General features: G+C 33.6%; 2 protein-coding genes across 3 annotated transcripts; one reads left to right on the forward strand and one right to left on the reverse strand.

Annotated features, from left to right (window-relative positions):
• Positions 1-1993: 1993 nt before the first annotated feature.
• Positions 1994-13136, reverse strand: LOC101264493 (uncharacterized). Of its 2 annotated transcripts, none has more exons than XM_069291867.1 (16): positions 12992-13136; positions 12172-12309; positions 9825-10179; positions 9605-9694; positions 9426-9516; positions 8981-9041; positions 7897-7940; positions 7249-7419; positions 7033-7131; positions 5941-6009; positions 4734-4872; positions 3736-3931; positions 3297-3433; positions 3166-3205; positions 2751-2925; positions 1994-2468 (listed from the first exon to the last, which is right to left on the reverse strand). In XM_069291867.1, the coding sequence occupies exons 2-15, from the start codon at positions 12304-12306 to the stop codon at positions 2759-2761; spliced, it is 1794 nt and encodes a 597-aa protein (XP_069147968.1). In that variant the 5' UTR covers positions 12307-12309; positions 12992-13136; the 3' UTR covers positions 1994-2468; positions 2751-2758. The 2 variants fall into 2 exon arrangements, with proteins under 2 accessions (XP_069147968.1, XP_069147969.1); XM_069291868.1 differs by having other exon boundaries at positions 12183-12309; positions 12992-13052.
• Positions 12256-19982, forward strand: LOC101264794 (protein NLP7). Its single transcript, XM_004251775.5, has 4 exons — positions 12256-14475; positions 15022-15089; positions 16597-16730; positions 19034-19982. Exons 1-4 carry the CDS (start codon positions 14313-14315, stop codon positions 19548-19550), a joined length of 882 nt encoding a protein of 293 aa, XP_004251823.1. The 5' UTR covers positions 12256-14312; the 3' UTR covers positions 19551-19982.
• Positions 19983-20073: the final 91 nt, after the last annotated feature.

The raw sequence follows: 20073 nt of genomic DNA on the forward strand, positions 1-20073 counted from the left end.
TGACTATAAATACCACTGTGTGCTTCACTAATTTTCCGATCTGTAAATTATGTCATGATATATATTGTCTTAGTTTTGATGATAGCTACTTCTCTTCATTTATTGTATCTTAATATTTATTTGATAATTTTATTGTAGATTAACTAAGATCTGCTAAGATTTCTCTATTATGTGTTCACGTGGAATTTTTATTTTGTGTTATTATATTAGAAATGAAAATATTATACATTTGTTGATGTTCATAATAATATACTTGTTACTTTCACCTTTCATCTATGAAATGGGTTAATGACATATTCATGACAATCCTTTGAGTCCCTCAATTATATCCTATCGAAGAGATTTTGAATAATTGGAAGAGAATAAAGAAAGTTGTCATCTCTTTTTCTTTCACATTGTTACTATTTTTTTCTTTCACATTGTTAATTTTAGCTTCATTTTATAATATTTTTGTTGATTCTTTAGAGGTGTTCTTTTATTTACCATTAAAAAATTTCTATTTTCTTTCCTATTTGATAAATTAATAACTACAAATAAATATTGTTGTACACAATAAGACTTTGAGTTTTATAATTTAAGTCTTTGCATAGTTGATAATTATTCTTGCTTTGATAACCACATAAGTTGTATAGCTTTTAAAGTACTTTTTCTTGATTTACTATTTTATTTTACAAACTTTATAGTAAAAATAGAATTATTAGTTCTATTAAAAGTGTGAAGCAACAAAGTTAAGGTTAGATTACTAGAATTATCCTATAAATTTGTATAGAGTATAACACTCTTTGAAATTATAAAATTTGAAGAAATTGAAGGGTTACTTAATAATTAAATACACTTAATTTAATATATTGACCATATTCATCTACTAAAAGTCTCTAGCTACAGGTGAAATATGTAAGATGTTTGAGACTTTGATTCTTATCCTTCATTTTCTTTCATTTAATTCATTTTAATTCTAATATGAAGTTTAAGTTCAAATTGTCCAATTTAATTAATTACTTTTCTCTTAGTTAAGTTAAACCGTCTTTACAAGAAAAACGTATATATATCTTCCATTACAAAATAAAGACTTTTTTTATTTTCTTGAAAAGAAAATTTGAAAGTTTTCTTATAAATGTGAGTTTTCTTATATAGTGGTATGCCTTCTATTTTGCCTAATATTTTCTTATATATGTGAAAGTTTTCTATATGTTTTTCTTAATTAATTATTTTAATTTGTAATTATTTTTTTGTTGATCTATTTTTATTCTATCAGCAAATTACTAAATAAAAAATGTACGCACCATTTAACATATAATTATTTTTATTTCACAATATTTGTGGTTTCTTCATCTTTAATATCAAAGAGGTCATACAAACACATCGTTACAACAACTTCATGCAATTTAGCTTGGGGAACACGTGCAACGCACGTGTCTGAAACTAGTATATATATATACATGAGAAGGGAAAGAGATCATTAGTTGAAAAATAAAAATTGATGTTAACAAAAGATGCTGAAAATGATGTTTATTATACACTAAGATGTGAAAATTAGAGTTTTTTTAGCCATATTTTTGTACATTTCACTTGTGTTTGAGTTTGAAATCATGTACTTTAAGGATTATATGTGGATTTTCCATGTTTAGGATTTGATTATGGTTCAAATTTCTGATTTTGCCACTATCTTTGAATCTGAGGTATTATATACTTGAATTCTTTAGTTCAAATTCTTGACTCTTGTTAATTACTATCTTTGAATTTAAAAAATATTGACATACGTTCTTTGTTTTTTATTTAGAATGCGTAAATAATTTTTAACTTGATCCACAACCTCGACCTCATGATTCTCAACCCCATATTGTGTCTATCTCTCTCCATCCATATGTGTCAAACACATTTTTTTTTTGAACTTATTAAGAATATGCTAAGAATTGTAATTACATGGATTGATGGTATCATATGCAATTAAATGTAGAGTTTAGCCAATTTTGTTGGTTTTGACAAGGTACAATTAGGAAATAGAATAATAAATCAAATAACAAAGGTTGTCTTATTATGCTGGTACTTGCATCCAAATTTAAGAGAAGATTAAATAAAGAGAAGGTAAAAACACCTTCAAATTTGACGCAAACTATTACTTTCGTCTCCAAAACTATTCATAGTACTAAAAACACCTCTACACTTGGGACAGGTGAGCTTCTAATCGAAAATATTCATTCTGTTAGTTCTACGCAGCCTTCACGCTCCTAACTGGAGGTGTTCACAACCTTCCCCAAATGGCAGCTTAGGGTCGCGGGGTTGTCTTAATATAAGTTCAGAGTAATAGGATGCTCGTAAAGTTAAAATGTGCCTAGTGATTTTCCAGAACAAGTTTAGGGGGAAATACTGACAACACTAAGCTTTTTCCCTGTAGGCTTGAGGTCAGGTAAATGCTTCATTCCCACCCTTTTCTGCAGCAGCAGTTCTTCACTCCATCACTAATTAGCCTGCAATTATCCCCAGAAAAGATTCGAAACAAGATGAGGGAGTTAGTAGCCATACCAAATACACTATTCACTGAGATTAGTATGAGCGGGAAAAATGACAAGTATAACTATTCAAGATCGAAAGAATACTAAATTCGTTGCACCAGAAAAATATTTGTTTATGATTTAAGATGTAAAACACCCACAAAGACTTAGCACGGAAAAGATTATGGTATGTAAGTGATGGAAAACTGCCAGAAGTAGGAAAGTATGATTTTGCAAAAGATTAAAAAGAACACTGACATGATGTTTTAGTAGTCTTCATCTTCGGAATAAGAGTCATCGTTGTATTGGTCATATATCTGATATTCTCCAAGACTTTGATCATCTTGCACTTCATCCATCCCGGCTGTATTTGATGGAAAATTGCCAAAAAGCTCTTGCAAGTAATCTCTTGAAACATTATCGTGGTTTGTATCTGTGTAGCATATAGGAAACTGAAATTGCCAACAAAATCCTAGGCACACAATGCCAAATGATGATAAACCAGAAGTTGATCACTAGAAGACCCTAAAAATGAAAAGGCAAAAGGAGTATGACTCTAAACTATAAAATCAGTTCTCTTGCAGGTTTACGGATCATTCAACTAATCCCATCCATCAGCATGTACAAATAAGAGAAAAATGATATAATAAATATGGTCTTATTCCAAGGATACGTGGATCATCATGTAGAGAGACATTCCCTTCCTGGACAGCCTAAGAAGACGATGCATCAGGTGACTTCACAATGAGGAATGCTTATTACAAATAACTTGTGAATGCATCCCATATATAAATATAAACTTACAAGGTCAAGAGATTCATATGCATCCATCTCCTCTTCAACATTATCATCATCGAACTCATCTTCATAATCTTCTAAATCATCAGGGTCATCAACATCATGGTTTTCTGCTTGTTCATCGACTTCATTGTTCTCCGCATCTGACATTTCAAGGAACTTATTAAGAGATAATACTTGAGTGGAGGCACTGATATTACTACAATGACAAACTACTTAAAAGATAAAATATATCAATATTAAGATTAAAATAAATTTCAGAAGTTTGAAAGCACTCCAGAGAGCAAATCAGCTGTAGGAATAATTTTAGCTTTAATATTTAAGATTTAGAAATTTCCAAAAATACGAAAGTTAATTACATTAACAATTAAGTTTCCTGATAGATAATTATGTCAATAATTAAAATTGATAAAATAGACTACAAATAACACTGACTGCTTTAAACCTTTATTGGTTTTTTCTTGCTCTTCCGGTCTTGCAACTTTCACATACGTATGAGTCCTCTTTGACTTCTCAAAGCGGGTGGACATAGAATTTAGTAAAGACTCAGCACGCGGATGAGGGCATACTGACATAAATCTCACATCAATACGACGTCTCAAGCAATCAATAGTATGAAAGGAGAACCATCCTGTTACATTCTGCAAATAAAATAATCAGAGGAAAAGTATCACTGGAGATTTCTTCAGTATTTGTCAGAATACACAAAGATGGAACCATTCAAGCAAATCGGAGTACAACACATACACACACATACAACCCCCAGGAAGCAAACAATCAATTATCTCATGCACATAAGAAGGAACAAGGCACCAGGCAGAGCATGTTAGATATAATTAACGAAGTTCATTATTCATAGTACTACATCCAATTTGAGAACCAAACGACATAAAGAAAAAAAAAAGGGTTAAAGAATAAGGAAATATCAAGAGGTAACATGAACTTTAGCATAGCTAAAAAAGGAAGTAAAACGATCAATCTCTGGTGGACAAAAATCTCTTCTACGCCAGATTGACTTCTAATCCTCAAGATTTTCAAGTCAATTGATCTAATTATCTTTCAGAATAAGAGGTCTTTCGAAAAGATATATGACTTTTGACAATATATGCATGAGTGCAGCACACAAAAATATATTAATATCTCAAAGATAGTTTCACACATTTTCATTTCTCGACTCACTCTATCAGTAGTTTACACAGTGAATCACATAAGTCTTTTTTAACTTTGGCAAGGAAAGGCAATCAGGAAATTTGCTACGTGGGCATCATAAACTCCAATCATACTGAACAACTAAATGCTAATGTTGTTTCTGATTTGCGGAAAGCAGGGGCATCATGAGCACCACAAGCCATCCATGCATCAACATATAACTTACATTTCATAAACCTGAGAAAATATATAGGATTCTCATTGAGAATCAATTTTTTACTAAATATAACATACATTGCAAGTTTCTTCCTTTGAAGGTTTACTGATTTCTTGTTGAATGTAGTCATCCTTGAGTTCACAAAGCTGCAATGCTAGCTGACATTTACACGGAAAAACACGGAAGGCACATATGTCATCCCATCTATGTTGCAATCTGTAGAAAAAAGAAAATACGGCATTAAAAAAAGTCTTACTATTTAGCTATCATTATCCACTAAGACCAAATTAAATCAGATTTATGTAAGATCATATTGGCTAGTTGAGTTGGACACCAGACTTAATTTAATTGCTTCCCAGTTAAACAACATGAATAGAAAAGCAAAACATATGAGAACATGCAGCTGCAGAAAGAAGTTAGCAACTGCATTTATTCATTCTATCTCTTGGATTCTATCAATACACATTAAAGAGGTTTTAAACTTGTAGCTCCAAGGATGTGGCCTAGTAGACAATGGTGTGGGTTGAGAACCATGAAGTTTCAAATTCAAATCCCAGTGGACTTAGTGTTTTCTTCCCATCTGTCCAAGCCTGAGCAGACAGAGTTACCTAGTACTTGTGTGTTGGTGAGTGAGTAGGAACCCTGTGAAATTAGTCGAAGAACACGCAAGTTGGCCCACACACCATGGTTATCAAATTAAAGAGTAGTGTTAAGTTGTGAAATTAATAATCATTTTCATTTGAATGTAATTCAGACACTCTCTTAAACAATATGCAGCCATAACTGCATAATCAAAGCAGAGGCTGTTTTACAGAACAATCTCTCATAAGGCTCTCTCCTCGTAGGGATCCATAGATCACGAGCGATTTGAAATGATTGCAATCTAAAGACACCGTAAGGCCAGAGACATGATTTTTTTTCATGTTAGCTTTAGCTGAATAAGCTAAAGAATTGTTTTAAATTTTATCAATTTATTGAACTTAATAGCTCGCCAATATTTATTCCAGTTTAATCAGAAGAACACAACTCAAAAAACATGTAATCCCGTTGGCATCTAAAACCAGACATATAGGACATATCTTGAGGTACTTCTGAAAAATCAAAAAGAGTGCACTTTGCACAACAAAAGCAAGATTCTTTCTATTTTAGGTAATGTAAGCTTAAAGATGGATAAGATTCAATTTGAGATAAAGATAAAAGCATTCTTACCTACATGAGTACAGAGAGCTCAGAGAGTTTAAATTATAAAGAAACATATATATGAGTTGTGAATGGATTCCCTACCCAGATGACGAACGGCTCTCACAGTAGCTTCGTAATTCATGGTGCACTCGGAAATCAATATTCTGGTATCTGTTAAGAAAAATGCAAGAAGTGGGCTATTGGCATGATGAAGAGTTAAAAAGAAACCACAACTGTAAATAACATGTGAGAATTGATTCTGAGTACCTTAAGGCTTAAGAAATACTAGATCAAGAAAAATGCATATACTTATAAATGGATCACATAACTCTGTTGTTGAAAATAAAGATATTGATATGGAAAAAGAATAAGTAGGCCCTTGGCAAGAAGTGGTTAGTATTTAGCGAAAGGAAGAGAACTGTTTCATCAAAGAGCATATAATAAAATGAGGTCGAGAAAGTTGATATTTGTTATGGACCCACATATTAAAGGAGAAGACAGCTATTAAAGGGTAGAAACCTATTCTCCCTCTTATTTTACACACAAAAGCAACTGAAAACAAAAAGTATCACTTTACTTTCTTCCCCATTTTCATATCCTTTTTCTTCCTTTCCTTAGTTTCCTAACAAGAGTAAGAGTTTACCAAAAAATAAAAACAGGTTTACAAAGTGGAAGAGAGTTAGAGATATAAAGTTCTCTCTTTATCCCACCTGTGAGGAAAAGGAATCAGCTTTAGTTCAGAAGAAAAGAAGACAAAAGGGGAGGGCCAAAGATAGAGGGGAACACCGGAGAAAGTGGCATTCCATCTATAGGATAGATCACACTTCCAAATCTGGTCAGTTTCAAGATGTATGTTTGAATTTTTTCACCTTAAGTCCTAAACTGTATGCTGTCATAGGATTTCTGTCCCCCCCACCCCCACCCCCCTCCAACCTCTCACAACTGCAAATATACAGTTTTTCCAGGGTCTCTACAGATATAAGATATACAAACGAACTATGAACAAGCTAGTAAAAGATACATTTCGGATGACATATATGACACAACCTCTAAAAAATCAGGAAATGAGGGGAAAAAAACTCAGAAAGCATTATCAGTGAATAGTGAATATATATCAATTAGTGAGATTCACAAGGAAAACACTTTTTGACAAGTAAAGAATTAAAAAAAAAAGGATTATCGATTCATTCTTACATGCGGGATTCGGGATCCTTACGAGGATCATAACCTTTTTTTATCCAGAATCTACGGAAAGGCCCATTCAAAAAGTAATATGCTACTCCACAAAGAAGTCTGCATAATTATGGAGATAGACCAAAACTTCATAGTAGCAATATTCACTTCCAAGAAATAATTAAATAATTCAATCCGTATAAAAGAAGTGAAGACTATAAGAATTGTAAATGCTACCTTTTTAGCATGTTATCTCGAAATTTCAGACCCCTATCATGTAAGCGCTCAGCTAATGACTCTTTGGCCCAAATTTTACGCTCTTCAAACAATTCAGATACTGCCTTCTGCCATCTCCAACGATCTGAGCCCTGAGGAATGTACTTTTCCCAGTCCACTGGCTTTGGAATCTGTATGAATGTTAAGCAGAAAAACAAGTAGCTGCAGTACAATCTTGCTGCAGAATGACTTATTGTTTTATATGTATATTTTGTTGAATAATGATGTCTATTATCCACTTTTTCAAGATAATATAATCTTCAGATTTCTCCTCAGGGATGACGAGAAATATAATAACTGGCTGGCAGGCTGCTGAGTCAGTAATAAAAGAGCTGTGATTCCCAGACATCATTTATTGATGAATCTCACCATGATTTTACCAAGTTGTCAATGTTTTCCACCCTTTCACTTCAAGATACGTATTTCAAAATACATGAAGAGAGCCAAAGAGAGAACCACTTTTATTCTTGGTGCAAGATAATGAGTGATACATGTGTGTTGATTTAAATACCAGAGTCTAACTATAAACAAATTGAAAGGAGTAGGTTTAAATACCAGAGTCTAACTACAAACAAAGAACACAGAGATGCATTGCAGAATCTAAGGATATCTTTGATAGCAAAATCAATTGCAAGACTCGGCTCCATCTCCCTCTACATTGAAAAAGAAAATAAAAAGTCATCAGTAAGATACTAGTGTGATAAGTATTTGAAGTATGTATATAGATTATGTCAAGCATGCAGCACTATAAACGCTAAGTAAATTAAAGATTACTTAAGGCAGAACAAAATAATTCATAATGGTCTTATCACATATGAAGGATGTTTTTAAAGAGGATCAAGACTCTGCAGCTAACACGTGCTCATCCCTCTTGCGAACTTCATAAATCTACTTACGTTTTTTAAAGGCGTCCTACCTATATTGGTATTACTTCAATATCTTACGATTGTTTCCATTTATACAATTGGAAGCTTTCTGGCCAAGGTATGCAAACATTATGGGGAAAATGATATTTCTTCCATTTATCAAATTTAACTTATATACAGTTCAAGTATATTTTCATGACTTGTTTCCAGTTAATCTTAATTTTTTTGGTTACATGAGCTAACCTGACCTACATATGAAGTGCATGAGTAAATACTTGTAGCACAGATGAGGTAAATCTTGGTATATCAGAAGAATGCAAAAGAAAAGGAGTTCTGCCGAATTGACAATTGCAGGAAAATATCTTTCTGGAGTAATAATTGGTAAGGATATGGTCCTCTAAAAGACTCATATCCCATCAAAGCATCTGTGGTTCCTTTCTACAATACTTATATCCAGATTTCTTCAGTTTGACGCAGATGCTTTGATGGGATTTCAACTCCAACTCACTCTCTGAAGTTTAGACGTCAAGTTCTTTGGTTCATTTGGTAATATACTACTAAAAGAAAAAATGATGTTCCTATAGACTCAAGACACGGGATAAGAGAGTCAATCAAAGGCAATCCAATGTCCAGAATTACTCTAAAATGAAACTATGAAGACATATTTTCCTTGTTAAGAAATGTACTACTGCCAAGGCAACACGACATGGGATCTGTAGTGTTCTTGTTAGATTGATTGAAAAGATTAAAAAATGCAGAAAACATTTGACTGAAAATGACGAATTTAAAATAAGAGAGAATTCTTCCATGCAGGCAAAAGAAATTACCTCCCAATTGTGTCGTCCCTCTTGTTTTCTTTTCGAGCCCACAGTTGTACAAGATTTTAATCTGAAATTACAAAATGTTTGAAATTTTTCAATAGCAATACCTCTCATAAAGAGAATGATTAACCAAGACAAAGGAAGTGGTCTGCATCAAATAACCAATAATGGTGAGACAACTAAGATCGTCCCCAGCAAATACATACCCATACGAAGTCCATAAAATATCTGAGACAACGGCAATTGCGGAGGAAGAGAAGAAAAGCAGCAATTTTTCCACTAACAGAAACTCAGACAGACAGAGACAGACAAAAAGGAGAGAGATATAGACAGAGACGATAAGAAGTAGTGGCTTGCTAAAACCATGGTGCAACAAGAAAGTGTGTACATGTATACAATATCTAAAAGTTAAAAGTGCAAAAGAAGATATTAACAAGCCAGAGCATCTTACACAATATTATCAGGCATATCTTTTGAGGCAAACAGAGAGGGTAGTAATATCATCATATCCTCCTGATCAACATCCATAAGACCTCCCTTCTCTACAAGCAGTAAACTCAAGAAATTAGGTATCAGAACGGAGATTTTCCCACATTTTGAGATTGCAGGAATAGTGAGAGAATGGCTAACCAAATTTAGGTTCCACCTCTGCCCACTGTCTCTTTTTCCTTCTTGCATCATCAGCATGAACAGCGAGAACATGCTGATAGTCTACCATTCCTTTGAAAGCAGCACCATTGTGCATGCAAAAGAAAAAAAGAAACAAGAACTTAGAAAGTTACAACTCAAAGTAGAGCAGAAAGACAAACTGGAGAAGATGAAGTAGTCTGCATCGAAATTTAGTTCTCACCATTAAAATGATAAGCTTCAGAAACATGAGAAACAATATTAGCTGAGAGATGCTCCTGCAAATTAGTATCTGTCTGCATTTCAATTTCTTTTGAAGCACCAGCAGATAAACATCTAGGCTCATTTAACTTCGGTGCAGCATTTTCTTGTTCACAATTAACAAGACTCCTTGAAGATTGTATCACTATTCCACAGCTACTGTCAGCAGAGTCAGCAGATCGGACATCCCTTACTTTACACTTGGATATTTTCAACAAGAAGTTATTGCTATGCTTAAGCTCCCCGAAAGTAGGGTGTGAATATGGATCTTCTGGCCGGAAATGGAGCTCCAACTTATTGGACTGTGAAGTTCGAGCCTGAATTACAAGGAGTGGGCGCAAAGATCAAATTCTATAGACATTAAATTTACCATATGTCTATAAAGCCAAAAATATAGAAAATTGACCATCTCACTAAGGACCTCAGCAGACTGAAGTATATTTTAGATATTGAGGTAGCTCTTAGCCCAGATCCGGTATTTTTAGTTCTCAACACAAGTATGTCTTAGACACTTGAGGAGACAGGAATGATGGGATGTAGACCCATTGACACTCCTGTGTATCCAAATACTAAACTCTTGCCAAGAAAGGCTGAGCCACTTAGTGATCTTGGAAGGTATAGACGGTCATTTAAAAAGTTGAATTATCTCATGGTGCCTAGACACGACATCTCTTTTTCTTGACAGTGTTGTAAGTCAGTTTATGACTTCCCCTATGATAAGTCATTAGGATGTATTTGTTCGTATTCTGCAATATATGAAGTCAGCTCCAGGTAAAGAACTAGTCATCGAGAATCAAGGCCATGAGTATATTATTGGATATACAAATGTGAAGGATCACACTCTGGACGTTCTACATCTAGATATTGTGCTTTAATAGGAGGTAATTTGGTGTCTTAGAAAAAGGAAAAAACAAAGTGTGGTTGCTTGATATAGTATAGAAGTTGAATATCGAGCAATGACTGTAGCAACTTCTGAGCTTGTGTTGATCAAACAATTGCTGAGTAAACTAAAATTTAGAGAACCCAATCAGATGGAACTTATGTGTGATAATTAAGCGGCCCTTCATATCACATCAAATTAGTATTTCATGAGAGGACTAAGTACATTGAGATTGATTGTCACTTTGTCGTAGAAAAGATACTCTCGGGAGGTACTGTTAAAAAATTGTGAAGTCGAGTAATAGACTTGCATATATCTTCACCAAATCCCTCATTGATCATCATATTAATTACATCTATAACAAACTCCGTAAATATGACTTGTATACACCAGCAAGAGGAGTTGTATTAGAATAGGAATAGGAACAAGCATAGTATATACAATCCTACTTGGAAAAGGATTGTAATATAATATCTATATAGTCTTAGTGTAATAATATAGATTCACAATTCAATAATATTTTTCTCCTTTGTTTCTTACAACAGCTGTCATCACCACTTTGTGTACAAATATTATTCCATAAATATTCACTACTTCTGGTTCCTCAACAAATTGCAATCTAGGATACAACAAGGCTAGATAAATATATATGCTATACGAGGAATGGAGAAAGGTTAATAATGCAAGATTAGATAGAGAAGCCTTATGTTGACTGTTCTCATGTCCTAAATTTTAAGTGATCGGGTAAACGTACGAAGGGATCAAACTGCTTCATCAAACTTCAAGATGATCCATGAGGTGCTTCTTCTGAAGTAAATTTCCACAGCCCATGATTTACATTCTTAAAGCAATAAATGTACGACCACTTGCATCTATTTTCATCTTCATTTTATCAGATAACAAAAATGGTAGCTGCACAATAGATGAATGAATCCATTATGACATGCACTATTCATTTGGGATTGCTCATTAAAATTTTGTTTTCAAATGAATCCATTATGACATACACTATTGGTACAATCAGTTGAGTATTTTTCATTGAAGCACGATTATTTTTTGGGCCTTTAATTCAGCTGAGTATTTGTACTCGGACATTTTTTGGGCTAAAACAGTTAGGAATGTTTTCAAGTTTTCACCACAATCAGCTGAAAAGGGGCATTCTTGCACACTCGGCTAAGTGCTTATTGCTCCAGAACTTTGAATGAGCTTAATAGTAGTTATTAGACAAGTGAACATTCCACTCCAAAACTAACTAGATGAACTTGCTTTTCGACTGTTTTTACAAAGTAAAGAGAATCAAGAGATCAATACTCATAAATAACACAGAATGTGACTAGGAACTGAACTTTCAAATGCCAATGTGGGTAATTTGCACAAGTTATACAAAGTAGTTACAGTACGAATCAACAAAATGTAGACATGGTAATACCTTGACAATACCTTGAATGCCACCAAGTGTCTCAACAGCACGTTCTACTGAAGAAGGGTAAGCAGGGTAATGAACAGCAAAGACCTCGTTAGTCGGTAATATTCCTGACACTGAACCGTCTTTTATAATCCCCATTCCCTGTCACATAACCAACAAAAACTCAAATAGAAAAATTGTGAAGATAGTAACTTCGACATTTATGTAAAAAGCATAGTAAGAAAGTTATTTGTCTTTCCAAAACTTAGCTCAGTCATGACAGTTTTAGTGAAATCAATAGGAATTCACCGAAGAAACCATACAAAGCGACGAGAACCACAACCCCAAGAACAACTAGCTCCGCATTTTGCCAAGTTTCAAAAAGGTAAAAACATGGACTACAAAGATATTACCTTTTGACAAGTTTATAACAAAAGATATCCTTATATTCATCCAAACCTCAAATAAATCATTAAAGCATCACTTTAACAGAACTGAGAAGATTGAGGCAAACGGGGTAACCAAAAATAATTGGGTTTTCTTCCTTAATTACACTATATATAAAGATTAAAACTCTATTAACACAAAAGGCTCATAAATACCCTTCTTCTTCCACAATTGAGTCTAAACACATCCTTAAGGTTTGTTTTTGCTCTCAAACATACAGATATATTCAGTGCTAACAAAAAATCAATTATTTTCATACCTAGCTGATTAAAGGTTGTCTATATAAATAAAAATTATTGAATTTCAACAGAAGTATAATTAAGAAAGCTTTACGCAAAATTTAATGGAGGATTTTGAGAAACGAAATCAATAAAAAGAAGAGGAAGAAGAAACTTACTGAAAATCCTTGTAACAGAGAGAAAAAAACGCATGAATTTGGATTTAAAAAAGGATACAGTAATATACTAGAACAAGAAGAAGAAGTTAGAACCCAGAAAGTCAGAAGAAAACGGGTCGGGTCCTTTCCGTAAATTTAGAGAATCAATTAAATTTTAATATTTATAATTTTTAAATATTATAAATTGTCGATGGATTATCCAATTGCATCAAGCAAGAGTAGATTCACGTGGGTTTGAGCGATTCACTCGAATTTTTTCAATAAAATATTTGCTATATATATATATATATGTTTTAAAAACTCCTTTAACGACAGAGAAAAATTGATAATCTAGTGGCAGGTCTCCTTTGAAATTAACCTATACAAGGAGGTTTCAACTCCCTCTATTAGTGTTTTATTTTTAGTTTCAGTTTAGTTTGTTTATTTTATAAAATATTATAAATTGTCGATGAATTATTCCATTGCATCAAGCAAAAGTGGATTCACGTGGGTTTAAGCGATTCACTCGAATTTTTTCAATAAAATATTTGCACAATATATATAAGATAAAAAGAATTTGTATTTGTATAGATATTCATATATGTTTTGAAACCCCCTTTAATGACAAAGAAAAAATTGATGGTCTAGTGCCAGATCTTCTTTAAAATTAACTTACACAACGAGGTTTCAACTCCCTCTATTAGTGTTTTATTTTTAGTTTCAGTTTAGTTTGTTTATTTTATAAAATATTATTAAAGTGATTTTAAACTCAACAAAAATTTAAGGATCCGCTACTAAGGGGCAAGCCCACAGAGGGTCAAATGGGTTCATATGAACTCACTTCGTTGAAAAATAATACTGCATATGTGTATGTATTTGATTAGTTTTTTAAATTTTATATGTATATATTAACTTTGACTCCACTAACACAAGTGTGATCCTTAACCCAGTGGCAAAGATGGCTTAATCCGAGTTCGAATTTCTATTTTCACATTTTAGTTTTATTTTTTATATCTTGAATCCACTTTATGAAAATTTTGGGTTCACCACTGCCGCCACTAAAGCTATATACTACTACTTCCTTAAACTTTTATTTTGTTGGCTCATTTACACGTTTATATTTTTATTTTTTGAACCTGCTAAACGAAATTTTTTTACCCATTTTTTATGTATCTAATAAATCAATTTCAAAAATTAATCAAATTTTTATATATATTTTAAAAATATTATACTTTTACTCACAATATTTTTCAAAATATTAACTTAATCATAATAAATTGAGGGTATACTATTTTGAATAAACTAGTTGTCGTCTTTGACTGAACCAGGGGTCCAATTGAGCATGAGTAATCTACAAGGTTCAGCTCCAAGCTCCAACCCAAACCCGATTCAGAATCCGAATCCGAATCCGTATCCGAAACCAATTATGGACCCAAAATCTGTATCCTTTGATGACGTTTCCAAGTTGTTCAGTTTGCCTCTCTCTGATGCTGCTGAATCCCTAGGTATTCTCCTTCTCTCTACCTCTCATTCTGCACTTGTGATACCTAAAATGGCGGATTCTGGAAAAAAAGTGAAGAAATTCTTCAACATATACGTGTATTTAAGGTTTCGACCTTGTAAACTTGAAGTTTTTGGATAGTTATTGAATATTTGAACTTGGAATTGTTAACAAAAAAGCAAAATATACTGACAATTATGAGCATGGAGCTTATACACTCGAAACCTGCATTACAAATAGTACAGATCTTGAACTGCTTGTTGGTGTTGTTTAGCTGTTTGTTCTTCACACTCCTGTCTCACTGTAGTATGTTTTTCATTCATAAATGACAGTTTTTTTTATAATATACTTCGTGACTTGACTATTTAACTTTTTTTCTTGAAAGATAAGGGAAGTATAGTTGATCATACTACTTTTCAGCTGTTATGTTGATCATTTCTTGTTTTGAACTGTTATCAATTCAGTTGTGTGCAATGTTAACCAATTTCTCGCGTACGTATTATTACAAGTAAACCGGAACTTTTTGAGCTAATTGGCATTTATCTTGTAGGTGTTTGTGCAAGTGTTCTCAAGAAAATATGCTATGAGAATGGTCTGGTGCGGTGGCCATATCGAAAGGTAGGCTGTACAAGTATGAATTATTGTACTCTTTCCAGAAGTACACTAAAACTTTTACCATTTTGAAGCATCTTTGTGCCCTAAATTTTTCTATTGCTGAATATGTAACAGAAAAGATAATCACTTAAGTTCACACTAGGTTGCTAAACTTTTCACATGTTCTTTCACATGTTTAGAACTCGTCGAACTATTTAGAAGAGGGGGGGGGAGCTTTCCCATTAAACCTCTAAAAAGGATTGCAAGTTATATCTTGGTTTAGTAAGACATGAGTAGTTAAGGAAAACAGATTAGAAAAAGAATGAAAATGAAGAAATGAGGGCCAAGAGGGAGAAGAAAAATTTAAAAGTTTCATGTTTCTCCTCCTCTTTTTTTGCTTTGACTTGCCTCGCCTCTTTTTAAAGATTAATTGGAATAAAGAGGTAAGTTACAAGTGCTTGATAAGCTCGCAGGAGTAGATGTCACTAAAAATAAGTTGATAGTAAGTTGCGAAAAAGTTTAAAATATTATGGGCTTTGAGCAATTTATTCAAGAAGAAAACTACTGTTTTCCTGATAAGCTGTAATTTCCCTTTGCTTAGATCATTTTGAAGATAATTTTCTCATTCTTTTGACTGAGGATGATAGTATCTATTCCAAATGGAAACACGTGGCGTCATGCTTAGGATGTGAGGTTTCCAAATATGGGAAGTTCGACAAAAAATGGATTTTTGTTGGAAATCCGAATACATGAAACTTGAGAAGTCCACTAATTTATGTGACTATCAGTGACAGCTGTTAATTATTTAATTTAAAATAATCCAGTACTAGTAAGAAAATAAAGCCGTGAAATGTATATTTGACATGCCTATCTCTTACTGCTAGTCTGCTACTAACAAAAAGAATGTCCTATTCTGATGCTACCAGAATATTTTGGTAAGGAATTTTTTTTGGTGGATGTGTGGCTAGAATGGATGAATGGAGAAAAGAAACAAAAATATGACAGTTAACTGAAGCTTAGGGAAGGAACATGATTTTTATCTCCATTTATGTTGAGTATACTGTCTGAAAGTTTTGAAGATAAGAGTTTCCAACAAGATAGAGAAAATGCTAAGACCAGCACTTTTATTCTGTGATGAAGAATTACCTAGTTGATTCCAGACAGTAGAATGTTTTTGTTACCCTTTTGAAACTTTTTGAGGTGATATTTTCCTGGTTGGATCAAATATTATTTGATCTATTTATAGAACACTATTTGTCTATTCTTGGTTTAAGTATACTGTTTGCTTTACACAAGTAAGCTTGTGTATTGCACGTTCAATTTTAAGCACTCACATCACCTGAAGTCTGTCTGAAGGAGTCAATAGCTTGAACTATTGCCTTTTCTCAGGTTGTTTCTACACTTCGAATGCAGTCAATTATGTGATATGATTCACATGTTTTCATTGCCCAATACACATTATTGCGGTAATGAGATCCAAAGAAGTGCTTGAGCGTTTCTTGTTTATGTATCATTTATTTGAGATTTTCAGGTCAGCTCTGGAAAGAGTATTGAAGATATAAAGAAGGAGGCATTAAGGGAAAAACAAGAGCGATCCCTGGAATTTCCTAAAGCTCCTGGAGAAAAGAATGGTTCTTTAGCCAGTTCTGCAATCTCATCATTTTCGTAAGTTATTTAATATGTGATAATTTGTTTAGTTGAGTTCGACTTATTATGTCTAATCATATCAATAAAATTTTTCATAAAAAAATGTCTATCTGACTCTGACTAATTAAATACTTCAATTAGTTGTGTTCTTGAACTTGATGTTGGAAATGCTTCTTCGGAGCATGACTTTTTATGTTTCACTTGATGTTTGAGTAAGGTCCTTACTGATCGATTAAGAACACTGAGAATTTAACCTGTTTACTTGATGTGGTCAGTACTCATGCATAACTCCGGCCTAGTTTCTGTCATCTTCGCTAAGGACTGTTATAGGAGACAAAAATCCATACATTTGAAACTCTCGAGATGTCCTCTTTTTCACTACTTAAATATCTGCAGCTACTCATTATACCATTCATGTGTTGTAACTTTAAGTATGGCACTCATTGTTAAACTACTAGTATTCTAGGAACCTGTCAACTTTAAACCATATTAGTACTGGACCATCTGCATTGGGGTTCTCAGGTTGAGAAATGGTGTGCTCCTCCGCCAAACTATTTCTTTAGAAGACAATTAGGTGGGATTAGAAACTCAATTCAGAATGAAAACATGTAAGAGACTCTTAATGGAGCTTTGTGGAAATAAATTATAGTAATTTGAGATACAATATTTTGTCATTCTTAAAACTCCTTTTTACCCTGCATTAACTAGTCTAGTTCTCTGATTGGTACACATTGCAGTAGACAGTTGCCGGAATACATGCAGCTTTACCATGGGACATGGGTGCATGTTAGGATTATGTAAATTAGTATAGCTGGCTTATGTATTTGACTCTCCTGCTCAATTGACAACAGAGCAGGAAGGGAGGGGGCATGTGGTACCGGTATCTGGAGGTGAATGTACCACCATATTAACAATTGTGTTTCTGGTATGCCGATTAGATACTTTGTAAGGGAGTTGTTACTTCTCGAAATTTGCCACACTGGGTCACATTTTCATTTTGTACAGTGTTTGTTCTTAAATGCTTGGCATATTAGCAAATAGGGTATTTCATATTATTCATTATCTCATGACATGTGGTGTTGCTTATACATTGATCACAATTCAACTGCATAAAACCTAATGATGATTTTACCCCTGGATTGGATATGGCTGGTTACACTGGAACTGAAATCTAATCATGTACCAGCCAGATGTAATTTTATACTTATATTTATTACATCATTTAATTTTAATTTGCTTATTTAATGTCTTAACCCTTGTACATATTTTGTCTTATTTCATGTTTTTATTTTAATTTTATAATCAGGTGTAGTTTATACTTTTATCATTTTTATAAAATATTATTTTTCTTTACGAACGACTTAGATAGGCCAAGAACATTATTGTCCCCAATTTGATTCCAGCTTTAATCCTGCCACGAAGTGAGGAACTAAATACTTGATCATGTTTTCTTGAATATCAAAGCCCTTCATACTTTAGATGGTTTAGCTTATATAATAACACGCACTGTTGTAATACCTTACTAGATGATGCCTGGTATTTCCTGAGCTGACCGTGAACTTCGGATTATCTATTGCATTAGCTTCAAACTAGTGTACTACAACAACAACACACCCGGTATAGTTCCATAAGTGGGTTCTGGGGAGGATAGTATGTACGCAAACCTTTCCTCTATCTTGGCAGGTAGAGAAGCTGTTTCTGGTAGACCAAACGAATGTGCTACAACAGAATATAAGTCATTAGTGCAGGGGCTTGCCTTACTCAGGATAATGGTCAGAATAAGGATTTTGCAGCAAGTTATAGATGTTACTTATGTGAAGAAGAGTTGGAGACTGTGAAACAACTTCTTATGCATTAGCTAGACAATGTTGGGAATTTTTCTTCAGTATTTGCGGGATCTCTTGTATCATGTCTCAGGGTGTGAATAAATTATTGGAGAGTTGGCAGCACCAGAAAACACATAAAATTTTGAAGCAAATCTGGAGAACTGTACCCTTTTTCATATTTAAGACTATCTGGTTTGAAAGATATAAAGCTTGTTTTGATGGACAAAAAAGACCATATTTCTAGAGTTAAAAACAAGTGTTACATAATTTGTTTTGTTGGTGTAAAAGTAGTTTCATTGATAATATAGATCAATATATGGAGTTTTTGAAGATACTAGGGAGATGTTGTAATTGACTGTATGGATATTCCGAGCAGTCTTTTGTAACTTTTGGTTTTGGTACCTTCTTGGTACTCAAGTCATTAAACCTTTACCTTAACGAAAGAAACATAGAAATCATTAATGTCTATTGAGATGCTTCCCATCAAATATGTAGGGGCTCCCCCTTGCCAAACAAGAGTATAAGTTCCACAATGGAAATGCCAAGAGCAGGGGTCTTCTCACAGCAGCAAGGAACCAGGAATTTTCAATCTGGAAGTTCACCGCATTTCCGTATCTCTAACTTGACAAAAGGAACTTCAGTTTATGATGAATTCAAATATGGTTTTCCATCCGATGGCTTGTCTACTGCAACGTATAGGTGGTGGGGAAACAAGAGTCCTGATGGTAACCAGGATAGCAAATTGAATGATGACAATGCCAAAAACAGCACGGAGCAAGCAGAAAATGTAGCAGAGAAAACTGAATGCCAGACAAGTGTGGATTCCACAGGAACGACTTTACTGACTGATGTGAGGAAACGAGCTGCCAAAGAGGGGAAAGAAACACTGAGGCTTGGAGTTCATAGACGACGAAGTGCAAAGATGCTTGATTCAACAAAAAGGAAGATTCTTCATCAGGTATTCAAATCGTATTTTCATGTCCATGGAGATATGAGTAGCATGGAATCATGACAGAGGACCAATATTCGTCTTCTCTCGATATGATGGAATGAACAATGATCATTGCAAGACTCACACGAAGAGGACATGTTACATCTAGGTTCCAGTGCTGTGTGTGAAATTTACCAAGCAATTATATAAGTTATGTTTTCTACGGCTATGACTGAGATTAGATTCTTGAACTTCCATAGGCAAAATTAGTCACCAATATATGGAGTTTTAGCTTGATCTTGATTATTTCTAGCTTAGAAGACAAAATTAGTCACACTCTATTGTAATTTATTGTTATTTTCTTGCAATAGTGATTCGTCTAACTTGGGTCGTGAATTTAGGTTTAAGTGATCACGATTGTTAGAGAGAGATTCAAAATTTAAATTTTATGAGTTTTGAGGTTCATGTATTAAATCCATATTTTCATAATTATGGGTTCATAATCCTTTCTAATTGTCTAGTTTCGTGTTTTCAACATTTGAAGTCGAAATTTCTGATTAAAAAGGAGGTGATACCAATCACATTTCGTTATGGTTGTTTTCTA

Source organism: Solanum lycopersicum, chromosome 12, assembly GCF_036512215.1.
Source record: "Solanum lycopersicum chromosome 12, SLM_r2.1".
Lineage (NCBI taxonomy): Eukaryota > Viridiplantae > Streptophyta > Magnoliopsida > Solanales > Solanaceae > Solanum > Solanum lycopersicum.

Coding starts and splice junctions, on each gene's coding strand:
- LOC101264493 (XM_069291867.1), bottom strand. CDS start 12,306: ATGGGGATTATAAAAGACGGTTCAGTGTCAGGAATATTACCGACTAAC. Junction 7,420..7,896: donor ATTGATTTTGCTATCAAAGA/TATCCTTAGATT, acceptor AACATTCATACA/GATTCCAAAGCCAGTGGACT. Junction 4,873..5,940: donor GAGAGCCGTTCGTCATCTGG/GTAGGGAATCCA, acceptor TTTTTTCTACAG/ATTGCAACATAGATGGGATG.
- LOC101264794 (XM_004251775.5), top strand. CDS start 14,313: ATGAGTAATCTACAAGGTTCAGCTCCAAGCTCCAACCCAAACCCGATT. Junction 15,090..16,596: donor TGCGGTGGCCATATCGAAAG/GTAGGCTGTACA, acceptor TGAGATTTTCAG/GTCAGCTCTGGAAAGAGTAT. Junction 16,731..19,033: donor TCTGCAATCTCATCATTTTC/GTAAGTTATTTA, acceptor TCAAATATGTAG/GGGCTCCCCCTTGCCAAACA.